The sequence below is a fragment of the Kogia breviceps genome, chromosome 1 (assembly GCF_026419965.1).
Source record: "Kogia breviceps isolate mKogBre1 chromosome 1, mKogBre1 haplotype 1, whole genome shotgun sequence".
Classification (NCBI taxonomy): Eukaryota; Metazoa; Chordata; class Mammalia; order Artiodactyla; family Physeteridae; genus Kogia; species Kogia breviceps.
In genome coordinates, this window is record NC_081310.1 from 162,427,850 (window position 1) to 162,445,081 (window position 17,232).

The 17,232-nt window shown below is 34.4% G+C and overlaps 1 protein-coding gene across 5 annotated transcripts in view; it reads left to right on the top strand.

Annotated features, from left to right (window-relative positions):
- SPATA6 (spermatogenesis associated 6) overlaps positions 1 to 17,232 on the top strand; it is a 176,845-nt gene that overhangs the window by 96,524 nt on the left and 63,089 nt on the right. For all 5 annotated transcript variants that reach the window (XM_067008221.1, XM_059060205.2, XM_067008226.1 and 2 more), the window contains 2 exons: positions 4,356 to 4,443; positions 10,887 to 10,927. In XM_067008221.1, coding sequence (XP_066864322.1) covers positions 4,356 to 4,443; positions 10,887 to 10,927 — 129 coding nt within the window. The remainder of the gene's footprint in view (positions 1 to 4,355; positions 4,444 to 10,886; positions 10,928 to 17,232) is intronic.

Here is a 17,232-nt window from a genome sequence, read left to right on the forward strand (position 1 = left end):
TCTGAAACATTTCCATTTGAAACTGATCTAATCTGTTCTTCCACTAAAATATTATTCTCAAATTTCTTTCAACTTCTAGCTTATATTAATAATTTTCTTTCCTGAACTGTTAGCCTAGCAATCTAAAATGGAAAATTAACTTGATAAAAGAACATTCTTTTGCAGCCTTTAAACCTGACAGAGATCAAGCTCCATTATGAATGCCATGTTAAATCCTCTCAGTAGCCATTTCCTTTCCTCTCATACAGTGGACTGTGTAATAACTTTACAAGTTGAACTGAGATGTAATTGACATTAGTTCTAAAATGGCAGAGTAGGATATTAAAAGAGGACCAAGTTTTCTTTGTGGAAAGGAAGACACCCTCCTCCCCCAGCCTTTTAAAAAATTATAATGGAAAAGTAAGTTTCTCTTGAAATTATGTCCCTTGGATAAACCTTATATAATGGATCTTCGAAGTAAATCTTTATTTGATGGGAAGAGGAAAGCCTTTGAAAGAAAGGGTTAACTTCAAGGGTAACATAGTTTCTAATCTTCCTATATGGAAGCCTGTTTTGGTATGGTTTGAGTTTAGAGCTTGTGTCCATATGATAGTCAAATAGACTCTGGCTAATTTTAAGGGTCTATAATCAGAATATTTAATAAAAGACTTTCTCAGAATCTTCATAATTTCTTTAAATTTTATCAAAATATTTTACCTTAAAAATATTTCTTTAAGAAAATCTTGCAAATTAATAAAAATTGCTTTATATAATAATAAACTTGAAAATTTAAGTGGCTATAGAAGCAAAACAACTTTTGGGGATGTCTATAAAACACTTTCTGACTTTGTCTCTAATGCATTTTTTTTCCAAATTTTAAAACGTAAATATCAATACAAACATGTAAACATGCTCCTTTGATGGTCAAATAGCTTTTTTAACATACACCACCTAAAAGTTCAGATTTTCTTTGTGATACCTTTTTAAAAAAATTTAGCTGTGCCTTAAGCAATATTTTTCATTCCATTTTCATATTTTGACTATGAATCCTTTATTATTTTAGCCTAATAGATTTTTATTGTAAAAAAGAAAATTTATAATATAATGGACACTTTTAAATGATAATATTTTATTGAGATTATTGTGATTATACTTGTCTTATTCCTATAGAACTTGTTTATAGGTTCTGGTCACATTTTTTTGTTGTTTGAACAATATCCAGATGTTTACTTGCTTGTTTGACGGCAGTTTCAGAATGCCTTTAATTCTGTTTGCTCACAATTGCAAATTAAATTGAAAAGAAAGGACATGCTAAATTCTAATCTGAAGGAATATTAGCATTTTAATTAAAATGCCTATGTACAAAGATAACCAGGAATATTTTGAGCCTTAGCCACCTAAAAGTTGCTTAGGGAAATAACCGCTCTTAAAATGTTTATTATTATTTTCATGTCACTGTTCAAAATAGAATAATTTTAATAATGCTTGGTATAAATCTTCACATTTTTATTTAAATGATTTCCCTTTCAGCTTTCCATTGAACAGAAAGAAATACATACTTCTAAGCCTATAGTTAGAAAATTGCTTATGTTATTGTATAGGACTAGATTTTTTTCCAACTGTATTTATAAATGTATGCCTCTCTTGGCCCCATAGGCATTCATGATTTTAAAAGCAATGAACAAAATTGGTAACCAAACAAAATTTTAATTTGGTACATGAATATGCAAAATGTAATACGTTTAGGAAAGACATTCTAGTTTTACAAACACTGTATAAAAAGTAATCTTAAAGAATAAGAAGCCGTTTCAGGAATCTAACTAGTACTCTCCCAAACTGGCACAACCATCATGTAAGAGTTAAACTGCATTCTTTGCTTTTTTATTTATGCAGAATAGGATTTTTTTCTCTTGTGGTAAAATACTCATAAAATTTACCATTTCAGTCATTTTAAAGTGTATAATTCAGTGACATCAAGTATATTCATATTGTGGTGCAACTGTCACCACTATCTAGTTCCAGAACTTTTTCATCACCCTAAGTGGAAACCCCATGCTCATTAAGCATTCACTCCCCATTTCTTTCCCCAGCCCATGGCAACCACTGATCTGCTCACTATCTCTATGGACATACAGTGTTTGGCTTTTTGTGTCTTTTTTCATTTAGCAGAGTGTTTTCTAGTTTCATCCATGTTGTAGCATGTATCAGTACTTGATTCTTTTTATGACTGAATAATCCATTGTACATTTTGTCTATCCATTAATCTGTTGACAGACATTTGGGTTTTCAACTTTTAGTTATGTGAATAGTACTTCTATGAACATTCATACACAAGTTTTTGTTTGAATACCTGTTTTAATTTCCCAACTGCTTTAATACCTAGGAGTGGAATTGCCGGGCCATATGGTAATTATATGTTTAACTTCTTGAGGAATTGCCCAACTGTTTCCCGCAGTGGTTGCTCCATTTTGTTTCCACCAGCAATGTGTGGTGGTTCCAATTTATCCACATTCTCACTAACATTCTCACCACATTCTCATTTTGTTTTGTTTTATTTTTATTGTAGCCATCCTGAGGGGTGTGGAGTGGTATCTCATTATGGTTCTGGTTTGCATTTCCCTAATGACTAATGATACTGAGCATCTTTTCACATGCTTATTGCCATTTGCATATCTTCTTTGGAGAAATGTCTATTCAAGTCCTTTGCCCATTTTTAATTGAGTTGTTTGCCTTTTTGTTGAATTCAGTTGTAAGTTTTCTGTTATATATTTAGGATTCTAGATCCTTATCAGTTATATGATATGCAAATATTTTTTCTCATTCTGTGGCTTGTCTTTTCACACTCCTTTTTTAAAGTTAAATTTTAAAAAATTGTGGTAAAATATGCACAATATAAAACTTACTATTTTAACCATTTTTAAGTGTACATTTTAAAGTGTACACACTAAGTACATTCATGTTGTGTAATCATCACCACCGTCTATCTCCAGAACATTTTTCATCTTGCTAAACTGAGACTCTGTACCCATTAAACAGTAACTCCCCATTCCTCTTTCCCTTCAGCCCCTGGAAACTACCATTCTACTTTTTGTCTCTATGAATTTGACTATTTTGGTTACCTCATATAAGTGCTACCTAATATATACAATATTTGTCAATTTGTGAATTGCTTGTTCCACTTAGCATAAAGTCATCAAGGTTACAGCATGTGTCAGAATTTTCTTCCTTATTACGGCTGCATAATCTTTTACATGTATATCATATTTTGTTTATTCATTCACCTGTTGATGGACACAGGTTGCTTCTACCTTTTGGCTGTTGTGAATAATACTGCTGTGAAAATAGTATAGAAATATCTATTCAGAGCCCTGCTTTCAATTCTTTTGGGTATATACCCAGGAGTAGAATTGCTGGGTTGTATGACAATCCTATTTTGAGTTTTTTGAAGAGCCACTATGCTGTTTTCCATAGTGGCTGCACCAATTTACATTCCTACCAAGAGTGCACAAGCAGTTCAGTTTCTCCATATCCTTGTCAACACTTGTTATTTTCTGTTTTTTGATAATGGCCATCCTCATGGGGGTAAACTAGAATTTGACTTGTACTTCCTTTATGATTAATGATGTTGAATGATTTTCCATGTGCTTATTGGTCATTTGTATATCTTTTGGAGAAATGTCTTCTTAAGTCCTTTGCCCAACTTTTAATTGAGTTTTTTAGATTGAGTTTTAGATGTTTCTTTATGTATTCTGGATATTAATGACTTTTCAGATAATGACTTGCAAATATTTTCTCCTACTACATGGGTTGCCTTTTCACTTTCTTGATATTGTCCTTTTATATACAAAGTTTTTAATTTTGGTAAGTAGAGCTGTCTTTTTTGCACAGATTTATATCATTTTTTTGTTAGAGAATGTGGATAACTGTTAATATCTTTTATTACTATACTCAGAATGCTGACTCCTGAACACAGCCAAGTAAAGACACTAAATTCAAAATCTGTATGCTAAGGAGATAAGTAGTAAATGGCTAAACTTGTTTTTTAAATGTGGCAAAGTAAGATTTCTCTTTTTTTAACTTTGTAATAGGAAGCAAACTAGGCAATAAAGTAATGGACATTTCAACTGTAAATCTGTTCATTTTAGAGTGGATTCAAAATATAATTAAAAATTTCTGGAGTTTAACTTAAATTTTATTTAAAAACAAACAGCAAAATACTTGGCTAAGCTCTGATCTTGGAACATCCTTGAACTGTATAGGCAGTATCATGTTAACTTGATGATATGTGATCTATGTACTTCAATTGATTTTCTGACGCCATGAGACTGAAAAAAATATTTAAGCTCTTTTTTACATTGAAATCTTCCTTATTCTAGGTTGATCCCCCAAGTCCCAAGGCTGATGCTTTATTTGGATCTTCTGGCAGAGACTGTGAAAGAGATGGATGGTCCAGGCTGCACAATGGTTAGCTACAAGTTATCTCTCTTCATCTGTTTTAGTTCTCTTGGCTACATTCAAGTCTTTATCTTGGCATCAATTAATAAAAACAGAATCTTTGCTATATTGGAAAATATGGTATAATGCCACTTTTTACAACTTGTGGGACACCCATGTCAGTAATCTCTAAAAATAATAGAATTTCTGTGCTGCTATAAACCATCTTCATCTTTGAGATTCAAAACACATATTAGCATATTAAAGACTATGATACCTTTTAGTAAAAAAAAAAACCTTTTGTTTTGCTCAACAATTTCTAAATTTATTTGACCATGAAACCTTTTCCTCTCCTTAACATATATTACTTAGTTTATGGAACAGGCTTTGGGAAACACCATTGTAAAAAGAGTTCAGGTTTATAACTTTTGGACATACATTTACACATATATTTGAATACTTTCTCTACCACTTATTTATAAACTGGACATTCTTGAACAAATCACTTTAACTACTCTGATAATCAGTTAGTTTATTGAAGAATGAAGATAACATGATAAATATTACCATGTAAAATGCTCTACCACACAGGACACTTAATAAATATCAGCTGTCAAAATAATAATTATATTTCTGGAAAGATAACATCCTTTAGGTTTAGTTTATAATATTTTTTTTTATTTTTAGGCCTGATCCTGATGTTTAGATAAGTTGTTTCTTAAGTTCTTTATGAAGATGATTTTTTATGAAGAAGATTAAATAGTATTTTATAATTAGAGATATGTAAGTGTTAATATCTGTAGACGTTAGCTAGTCAGTTCACCAAGTATTCACCAGCAGCCTTTAAGTTAATTTACTGCACACTTAAAAAAAGGCATAGAAAAGTGAGAGTGAAAAAATACAATCAACACCTAGCGAGCTCTGTCTCATTTTGTTTCTAAACGCTAGTGTATAATCTCTCTGTTTTTAAAAATTGGGATATGAAACATTCATATCTGAGAACTTGAAGAGTTTGTGCTCATTTATTTTGCTTTTTTACCGCTAACTGGGAGATAAATTGGGTGATCAATAAGTCTTTCATACTCAGAATAGCAGATTATATGAAATTAGGAACAGATGTTATACTCTCAGACTTTCCCCTCCAAGGGATGTTCCCCATCCAACAGATGTTTCCCCTCTTGGGCTAAATTTATAGACATAGAGTAAATAAGGTTTCAGAACAAGAAATTGAAAATAGCTTCAATATAGACATTTCTTTGGAAGATGTTTGTAGAATACGCTTAAATGTCTGATTTCCCTTGACAATTATTATGTATTTGCCAGCAGAACTGTTATACTTTCTAGTAACTTCTAATCAAAACAGTCAGCTGCCTGTGTAGAGGTACAATCAGAGAGGTCAATAATGAGGTGCTTTTTTTTCTTTTTAATTTGACATAATTTCAGACTTACAGAAAGTTGAGATAGTACAAAGAATCCCCCTACACCTTTTACTCAGAGTCCACAAATATTAATATTTGCTTTTCCCTCTTTCTCTCTCTCTTTCTCCTCCCTGCCTCCATCTCTGTATGAGTATCTGTGTATAAACTTTTCTTGACAAGGACATTGCCATAGGCTGAATTGTGTCCCTCAAAGTTCATATGTTGAAACTCTAACCCCCCAGTGATGGTATCTGGAGACGGGTCATTACCTTTGGGAGGTAATTAGGTGTAGATGAGTTTATGGAGTGGGGTCCTCATGATAGGATTATTGCCCTTATAAGAAGAGACACCAGAGGTCTTGCTTTCTCTCTCTCTCTCATGTAAGGACACAGTCAAAAGGCAGCCAATCTTCAAGCCAGAATGAGAGCTCTCACTGGAACCTGGCTGTGCTGGCACCCACATCTCAGACTTCCAGCCTCTAGAACTATGAGAAATAAATGTCTGTGGTTTAAGCCACCTTAGTCTATGGTAGATGACAGCCTGAGGAAACTAATACAGTTGTTTTCTTAATGTGATGCAAGTATCAAAACAAGAAATTAATGATATAATATTAACTAAGCTATAAGCCTAAGTCATATTTTGCCACTTGTTCTAATAATATCTTTATAGCAAAAGAAATTCCACAACATACATAAGGTTCAGTTGCCATGTCTCTTTAGTTTTCTTTAATATGGATCAGTTTCTTAGTCTTTCTTTGTGTTTAATGATGTGATAATTTTGAAGAATAAAGGCCAGTTTTTTAATAGGTCTCTCTCAATTTGGGTTTGTTTGATTTTGTTTTCCTCATGGTTAGATTTATTCATTTTCCCCCATAATACAACAAGTGATGTATTACTCTCAGTGCATCATGTCAGGATGTATGTGATGTTGCTTTGTTACTGGTGATGTTAATTTGCTCACTTGATTAAGATGGTGTCTGCTCGGTTTCTCCAGCATGAAGGTGCTATTTTCTTCCTTCCCTTTGTAATTATGGGAAGATTGAGACTATGTAATTCTCTTCGACTTCGACTCTTTTAGCATACATTGATGATTCTTGCCCGAAACTATTACAGTGATGTTTACCAAATATTTTTTAAAATTCCATTTTTCTTTATACATTTATTATTTGCCTTTTACTATAAAGAGTTTTCCCTTCTCATTTCTCTAATTTTAATGCCCCTATTCTTTGGACTACTTTTTTTTTTTTTCCCTGGTTGGCAGTTGAGCAATTGTGCTTTGGGTTCTTATCAGCTATTTAAATACATATGTGAATTTCTTATAGAATATCTTACACATAGTGAATTTTCACTTATGACTATCTTTAATGAAAATTCTTCTTGAACATTTTCTTACCAAATTATCTTGCCTAATAATTCTTAAGTTCCTATAGGTTACCATTTTCACCAACATTGATTTATTTAGTCCTCATAATAATGTGAAGATGAATGTAACTATATTTGATCAGGAAGAGTGACAGAGGCTTAGAGAGGTTACGTGATATGTTGGAGAGCTACAGAATAGCTGTGTACAGTGTAGAACCCAGGTCTTCTAACCCCAACTTCCTTTCTTTTCCACCACTCTCCTACCACTTTTCCTACTTTCATTTAGGTGTATTTTTTTAAATAAAATTTTCAAATTTTCTCTGTCTGGAATTTCCTTGATATATAATTCTAATTGTAATTTGTGCAGTCCTTTTGAAGAAACTCAGTATCTCTCACAACTCAAGAATATATGGAAACTTTATCCAATCATTTGTGCATTTTAAAGAGGAAATCAAGAGCAACATCCTGGCCTTTTAAAAATTTGCTTAGGATTTAGGAAAGATATTAGACTCTGTCTCCCGCTTGGAGGAAACGTCTCTTATTCTCTTCATTTGAAGATTCTGTCATGAGTTTCAATTCTACACAAGACTGTAATCTTTTATGAGCTTCCACTAGTCCCTTTGTTAGATGGTTATATTTTATGTCAAATAAATTGGAAATAGCATCCCAAATCCTAATAGGCCATATCTTGAGTAGATAGCAATAAATGGTAATATTTTATTATTTTCTGAATAAAATGCATGTAGTCATCATGTATATACTTATCAGCAAAATATCGCATTTGTTTGTATGCCTCCTAGTTTTACAGAGTGTCATTTTGAGGAACTCCTTTTTCAGTTTCTTTAATTCTCTATTATTTATAAAACATTTTTAACAGCTTTATTGAGGTATAATTTATATATCATAAAATTCACTTGTTATAAGTTTATAATTAAATATTTTTAATAAATTTGCAGTTGTGAAATCACTAATATCTATTTTTAGAATAAAAGGGGAGAGAGAGCATGAGTGAATGAGTGACCACACTAGAGCTCAAGTGCAAGATCTGATTGTGTCTTCTTATAAGGGCACTCTTTCCGTTATGAGGCCCCACCCTCATGACCTCATCTAACGCAAATTATCACCTAAGGGTCTCATTTCCAATACCATCACTTTGAGAGGTAGGGCTTCAACATATAAATTTTGGGAGGACACAAATATTCAGGTTGTAACACTGATTTCATGAGATTATTGGAGAATCAAATAATAACTAATATTATTGTGTTTTCTGCTAGCCACTATTCTAAATGCTTAATATTTCATTGATTAATTATAGTAACCTCAAGAATATTAGATGCTATTATTTATCCTCATTTTACAGATGAAGAAATCTGAGATTTAAGGAAGTAGAGTAAGTTGTTCAAGGTTGTGCATGTGTGTGCGTGCGTGCGCGCACACACACACACACACACACACACACACACGATCTAAATTAGCTCTTTTTCTTCATACTTTTCTTAAGTGTGACCCATTCATTAAGGCCCAGCTCAACTTTTTCCTCCTTTAGGAAGTTTTTCCTGATGGCCTTCAACTTTGAGAGATCTATCTCTGATATGACTTTTTAATAGCATTAATTACCTATACCATTCTGATTTAGCCTGTTCTTTTATGTTGCTGTTATTCAACTTCGTATAACTTAACCAAAGTAAATTATAAGCACTTCACGACCATGGGCCGTGACTTTTATCTCCTCTATCTCCTGCATTTAGAATATAGTTAAGTACCTAATTGTTGGTAAAGGTGATTAAATGTGAACATTAGGAAACCTCAGATCAAAGTAATAGCTTAATTTATAAAAGTGAAAGAAAATTATATAAATTTGTCTGAATTAGGGTAAGTTTATAAACGGTTTGTGGAGAGCAGAAGACATTCCTGTGTTTTAATGTATTGATATTTTGAATATTACATTAGTTACCAGAAAGAATATATATTATGTATAGAAATTTTTACCTTAATTTTCAAAGTTAGCATGTTTGGAGTATTAAACTCAGTGTGTCCTTATCATTCTTTTATTTCTTCTGCTATGTGTGGCCATGTTGTACATTAGACTTTACAGAAGAGGAGTTAGGTTGGGAGTTAGTTTTATTTTGAATTTTGAAAAGCAGTTGAAGTAAGTTGGATCTTACTGAATTAAATGGTGAAGTTGACCTTGTGTGAAAGACATTAATGTTTCAGCTACCCTCTATAATGGCTCAGGACACTTGGAGAACAAACATCTTGTGCTATAAAAGAAAGCTAATTGACTAAATATAGACTATCCTGGGTCTCTATCCATATAGCATTTTTTTTTCTGTAGGTGGTTTGGGAAGGTAAAATATAGAATGTTAGAATGTTTTTGCCTGGAATGTATTAGTAAAGAAGTAGAATTGAAAATTATGGTTCTGATTTTCTTGTCTATCAATATAACAGAGATTATAATACTTAAAACTTGACTCCTTCAAGTAATGAGTAAAACCCCAAATCTGCATCTACAATGTAGTGGTCTTTGTTTTAGGAGAGATTTGGAATAGCTTTATAGTCCACTGTTGTAGATGCTATGCTAGGTACTTTTATAAACTGTATAATTTAATCATCACTATAACTATCTGAGATAAGGTAAGCATTGTCTTCATACTCTTAAAATGAGGAATGAAAAACAGATTGATTGTATAACTTGACCAAACTAATATGTATGATAAGTGGTGGAAGTTGAACCTGGCCTTGTTTGACTTAGAATTCAATAGCAATGATGTTGATAATGCTGTTAGTAATAATAGTTAACATTTATTGTATTGCCTTACATGTAATATCTAAGGTAATCTTTAAAACAATATTATGAAAGAGGTACATTAGACCAGTAGTCCCCAGCCTTTTTGGCACCAGGGACTGGTTTCTTGGAAGACAGTTTTTCCACCGGCAGGGGTGGGGGGGTGGGGAAGGGGGATGGTTCAGGCGGTAATGGGGAGCAATAGAGAGTGGCAAATGAAGCTTTGCTCACTCGCCTGCGGCTCACCCCTCCTTCTGTCCAGCCTGGTTCCTAACAGGCCAAAGACCGGTATCAGTCTGTGGCCTGGGGCTTGGGGACCCCTGCATTAGAAACTTGAGGAATCTGAGACTTAGAAAGATTAGATAATGTGCCCAGGGCCATATTGGAAGTGCTGGAGCCTGAACTGTAATGCACATCTATGTGTCAGCAAGATCTGTACACTACAGGACAGTATGCGCCCACCCTCTAAAGCTGGTCCTGTTTTCCAGTACGCTCACTTAATTCAAGCATGGACTCCAACATTAGGAACACATGTTGTTTGGCAGTATCTATCAAATCTATATATTCAAATTATATTTCATCATAAACTGGTTTGTCAACTAAAAATTATCCATTTCATGTAGACAAATTGGTTTATCAACTAAAAATTAATCTGGCCTGTATCAGATATCTCCTACTCTAATGAAAATACTACTTGAAATAACTTAATTGCTGAAGAACTGATACAGATTTTAACTTGTTGCTTATCATCTTTGTAACATTATTGAAGGATTTTTAAGATGTTTCTGAAAACTGCTGTATGAATTATAATCATAAAAACAGAGTGATTGTAGGAAAAATCAAAGATGAAAACAAATTTCTTCTTTTGTTAGGAAATATTTATAGTTTCTTTTGTACATCCTTTTATAGATCATTCTCATCTTGGCTGCTACCGACCCAAGGATTATAAGGTATGTAGTATAAATTGCAGAACAATAATTATCCTGGCTTTCAGATTAGAGCATTAGTAAATTTCTTATATGTATGGTCAGATATTATCATATGCATTTAGTCAAGAAATTTACAAACAATAATTGTCATATTATGGAATGTCATTATTTTGTCTATGTTGTCAGGTGGTAGGATAAACTTTTCATTGAGTGTCTTGTTTCAAATGTTTTGTGACTTTTGATTGTTCATACTTGTTTTTGTATGTGTGTATGTGTGTGTGTGTGTGTGTGTCTGTGAGAGAGAGACAGAGACAGAGAGAAATTGGTTGCTACTTTTAGTGATATCTCACACAGTAGTATTTCTAAATTTCAGTCATTCGCAGAGCATCCTCATAATTTTTACAATACCTGCATGTAATTTATGCTGTTTTAAAAATTCACCTTGTTTTAATTTATTTCACCAGTGTAAATGAAAAATCAGTATCATATACTTTATATGGATGATAGCCTTAAAAATACAGCAAAAACAACACAACATTACTAAATTCTGGCTAGAAAACTATTGTTTTCCAAAGGCTCTGACACATGTTCTCTTTTTCTTAAAATGAGATAAGCAATGATAGACAGGTATAGGAGACATACCAATAGCTAACTGAAGATTTCTGATTGAAAGAGAATTGAAAAGAAAATATATTTTTTCTTTTGGGATTCAGTACGTTTTAGTGTATGTCCATGTGCTATATAAAATAATCTTGTGTATCATCTAAATTTATTTTGGGTACCATACTAAGTTATCTGCTATACCACTAGTAGTTCATGTTCTACATTTTGAGAAGTACTGCCCCAGAGTTTTTCTTTTCTGTCCCTAAGTGTAAGCTTCTTAATAAGAAGAAGCATCACAGTTGGGAAAACAAAACAAAACAAAAAACATAGCTTTCCTTATAATACCTCTGTTTATTTACTTGAAAACAATTTACCCCATGCTTACTGGCACTGAACAGCATAGCTCTTTGCCATGCTTTGATTGTGATAAAAGAAATATGGAACAGTTAAGTAACAAGCCAAGGCACCATGTGACTAAGGGGTCGGATCTACCAGAGTGTCAGAATCATCGAGGTGGAACTTTATAAAAGTTTATTCCAGGCCTACTAAATTAAAATTGTTGAGACTGTAGACTAGAAATTTTTATTTTAAACAAGTTTCCAGGTGATTCTTATGCAACTCTTTTGCTGTCTATCCAAGGATTGGCATTTGAGAACTACTAGTATAGACATGGATATAGCACTTGAATAGAATCATTCCTTGTATAGCATTTGTATAGGGTTGTGCTCTTGCTTAAGGCTGTCACTAGAGGAGTGTGGGCCTGGCATAATTCTCCTGGTGCAGACCTACCCTATTATGTGGAATTTATTCAAACACATACATGGGTACTGATCTGTGTAATATATATGTGCATGCATGCACACGCACACACGTGCGTCAAGAAGCATAATGTTTGTTGTCTTGCATGGGGCCCAAGGAAGCTACCTTAGTTGTAATACCTAAGGGACAAGCCTATCTTCAAGTCATGTTTCACAAGTTTTATTTATTTTCTTCTTTATTTGCATCTTTGTTTTTTTTTGTTTTTTTTTTTTTTTTTTTTTTTTTTTTACTAATCTGTAAGTTTCAGAATGGCAAGGATCTTATTGATCTTGCTTATTGACAATTGCTAGATATTGTCTGATATACAGTGTGGATTCCTAAAATATGTGTGTTGTGTGAGCGGATTATGAAGAGAAAACAAGTAAACCAAATATACAAAAGTATAGAATGGAGAGAAAGGTATAAAGTTTATAGGACACTAATCTTTATCCTAAGGTAACTATAAACCAATTCTACATTGACTGGTCCATTTAAAGGTAGGTGATATATTTAGAATCCTCTTTTCTAAATGAATTCTTTAAAAGAGCTTCACTTCTATTCATCTTTAATATCCACCCACCCTCACCTCTATATTCTTCACTTTTAGAGTTAGAGTAGAAGTTGATCATTCACACTACCTTTGTAAGGCTGTGGGTGGTAAGTGAGCTCACAGGATTATTTCTGTATTGAAGAGGTAGATTTTCACAGAAATACATATGCAGCATTGAACAGTGCTGTCTTTTCTATGAAAAAAATAAAGGGCTATTTTCTTATAGGCATATAGTAACTGGTAGTGGAACACTGTAGGATTTCTACAAGGAGAAGAGTTATGAAACTAGGAGTGCTTGCAAAAATTTTTTAGAAAAGTGGGACTTGGCCTGAGTTCTGTTGAGAAATATATTCTGAAGAGGCAAGGGAAGAGAGAGAAGAATGTCTTAGAAGGAAAACAACATGAAAAAGCCTTGGAGTTTAGAGTAAGTACATTGTCCTGGAGGCAGAGGGGAAACTACTAGTCTGGCTTGAGTGGAGGACATATATTGAGGGATAATGGCTATTTAACATATTTATTTTCTATTTTTCCTACTTCTTCATACCTATTATATCTGCCACCTCCCTCTTTAAGATTTCTGGTTACTTGGTCATTAGCTGTTCTTTTGGCCAAAGTCAACCTTTCCTCACCCTGGATGCATTATAATCAGCTGTTCTATAAATACAAAGTTCTCAGAAAAAGAATACACCTCTCAACCTGCCTCCCTATATCTTTATTGTTCCCTGTTTCTTTGTCCTTTCACTGCTAGACATTCAAATGAATGACCCAACGCAGCCAAAAATTAATTAATTAATTTTTTTTTAAAAGCCTGGAAGTGAATTAAGTCACTTCTTATATTCCATTGACAAGAACTAGTCACATCTAGAAGCAAGATGAGGAAGGTGGCTAGCAAATAGAGATCCTAGTTAGGCAGCTGTTTTCCACTGTAGAGGGGTCATAGATTTTAGTAGACCACTGACCATATCTGTTATAGTCTGCCCGTCTGGCCACCAAATATCCCTTTCTTCCCTCACACAGAACATACTTTTGTCCTCTTCCAGGAAAATCTCTTGAAGTTCCATCATTCAAGTTTCACTTGAATCTAGCTTGAAGTTCAGGATCTTTGAGTGTTGGATAAGCCAGATCCAGATAGCCTCCCTGTGATCCAGTGACCTGTGAACCAAGACAAGTTACTTCTCCCCTCCCTCACCTTCTCACTCTACCTGAACCTCATTTCTGGTATGTTTTGTTAGAGCAGGGATAGGATAACTGGAAAAAAAATGGTGCTCTTATTTGCAAAAGGGAGAAATAGAGAATGAAGAGTAGTAACTAGTCTACAGCAATGATAAATGCTGCTGGGCAAGCTTTGTGAACCTAACAAGCAGGTGCCCCACTGCCCTGATAGTAGAGGAATGTCCTTTCTTAGACCTTACTGTCCATGGGCCCTGACTCTACCCTGCAGGTGGTTTTTCCATGTCCATTTATTATCCCACATGGCTGTGAGTTATCCTCTCTGAAATGGGTTTGGAGGATTTGATTTATTGGGACTGACTGCATAGTTTTCTAGCCCACTTCCTGCTGTTAAAAGTTTTGGGGTCTGGGATTCCCTGGTGGTGCAGTGGTTGAGAATCCACCTGCTGATGCAGGGGACGCGGGTTCGTGCCCCCGTCCGGGAGGATCCCACATGCCGTGGAGCGGCTGGGCCCGTGAGCCATGGCCACTGAGCTGCATGTCCGGAGCCTGTGCTCCACGGCGGGAGAGGCCACGGCAGTGAGAGGGCCGCGTACTGCAAAAAAAAAAAAAAAAAAAAAGTTTTGGGGCCTGAGCTATTTTATAGACTTAGGCTCTTAAAGGCCAGGTTCTTGATTTCTTAGGCAATATAGACTTAGGCAAGTATCGACTTCTCATTTATTTGCTTCCAGTCAGTTTAATGTTTCAGTAGATGACACAGTTGTTTTTTTCCCTCTAAATATAATTCTGAAGTCTGATTTATTTCTTTAGTTCATATGCCTTTTAGTGGCACTTACCTTGAGGACCTTTGAAGTAGGCTCAGATGGGAAGCAACCGCCTCAATCTGATTTTTGTCTTAGGATTTCATTTCTCTGTTTAAAAGTTTTAATGGCCCTTTGTTCAAAGCTCAAAGCCTTTTTCTCTCTTAACCTTCTACATTTTGTGTCCACACGCAGTTAGCACTCACTTTTCCTGGCCCTGAGAGGCCCTCGATTGCTAAAATCTTTCTATACTATTTCATTTCTGCTCTCAAACCCATCTCTCCTGAGTTCATCATTCTTGAAATCCCTTGCTCAGTATAAGTAAAGGCCAATACACACTACATCTCTTGCCCTTTACAGCTATTTTCCTAGAGATAATAAGCTTGAAAGTTATGTGGTCTATCTTCCAAGCTGTTGCAGGCCACAGTTTTATTTTGCAACTGCATTATTAGATCTTACATTTTCAATCCTCAAGTATCTATTCCCTTGCTTCCTGCTCCTGACTTACAGGCCAATGCATATTTAGGTCTATGTTATGACCAGTACAGTAAGATACTGATTTCTGAATTGTTTGGGGTAATGCTATTTGCTATAGAAATAAACCTACAAATTTCAGAAGGTTAATATAATAGAAATTTAGTTTTTATTCACATAATAGTTAATTTAGGGTGCCTCTAATCTGCATACTATTTTTCCGTGCAGTGACCCCATTCTGTGCCTTTGCCTTACTCTAGAGCTTTGCTGTCCTCTTCACATGGTGGAAAATGAAGGAGAACCTGAAGAGACATATCTCTTTCTTAAAAACTTTGGCCTGGAATTGACACATAACATTTTACCTACACTCTGTTTGCCAAGAACTAATCAGATGGCCACACCTAGATGCAAGGATTGCTTCTCAGCAGTAATTCTGCTCTGGAGGAGGGAAAGATGAATTGTGATGGAAAGCTAGTCATTTCTTCTGTCACATCTAGAATGCCTTGTCCCTCTCCACTCCCAACTTCTCTCTTACCGTTAGGAAAGATGATATGACTGAAACTCTATTATGCTAGAAATAAAAAAATTAGCAAAACTAGAAACTATCTCTGCCTGAATTCATGGATATTTCATGATGATGCGGGAGATAGGTAATAATAAAAATCACAAAAATCAATATATACTTGGAACTGTGATAAATATCATGGGGGACATGCATGCTAGCTTGGACTAGTTATATATTAGGAGGATTTGATCTGGTGAAGGAGAATGGAAAAAGGATCTTGAGGACTGGTGATTGCTCTTGAGCTCTGAAAGTGAATAAAAATTTACAGGGTGAAAAGGAGGGAAGGGCATATGCAAGGGAAAAGGGGAAGTAGCATTTATAAAGGTTCAGTTAAGCTAGGCAACTAAAAGACCAGTGTTGCTAGGAGTGAAAGACATGGGTAGGTGCATGATATAAATTGAGGCTGGAGTAGTAGATAGGGATCACATCTTTTTCACCATGTTACGAATTTTGATAGTTATCCTAGGTACAATGGGAAGCAAATGAAATTATTTCAAACAACAAGATTATACAGTTGGATTTGTACCTTGCAAATATTACTCTTGATTGTAGTATGGACTAGGAAAAGAATGGATAGTAATATACAAGTTAGTAGGCTATTGAATAGTCAATGTGAGAAATGATGATGGATTGGATTGGGGTGATAGTAGTGGAGGTCGATTGCAGTGAAGATATTACACAGATATTTAGGATTAATGTTGACAGAAAAGTAGACTTGACAAATGGAAAAGATATACTATGTTCTCCTAGAGAAAGAGTGTCAATATCATAAAGATATTCTTCTATGTAGGGTAATTCAAAAATTAACAAAATCTCAATAAAAATATCTCCAGGCATTTTTTTTTAATTTCAGGAACTAGGCAAAAATAGGCAGGAAAACTTTGAAAGCAGAGAGCATTGGAAGGGGCTTAGCCATGCAATGTTAAGAATGACTCTTACATTCCTAATTTTCATAACTCAGTGTTTGATGACACCATTTATTGGGATAGGACACATGCAAATGCTAGTTTAAAGTTCACAGAACTCTAAATTCTGCTGCAAATTCCTGGTTATCTTGTTTAGATGCTGGAGAGTGTCTGACTATTCAGCTCAGAAACAGACTAGAGCTTAAAAATCAACCATTTGGCACTTGATGTATTCTGAAGGGGATTTAATTTTAAGAAGTCATTGAGCTTTTGTTTCTGGCAGGTCAGATAGGAATGAAAGCAAACAGAAAGAAGGATAGAGATCTGAGGTAATGGAGGAGCATAGTACAGGAAATAAGAAATAGTGGGATAAAAGCCATTTCTCTCAATGGGATGTGAGGGTATCTAAACAAGACATAGTTTTACATTTTCACATTTTAAAAAATTTACCTTGGCCCGCA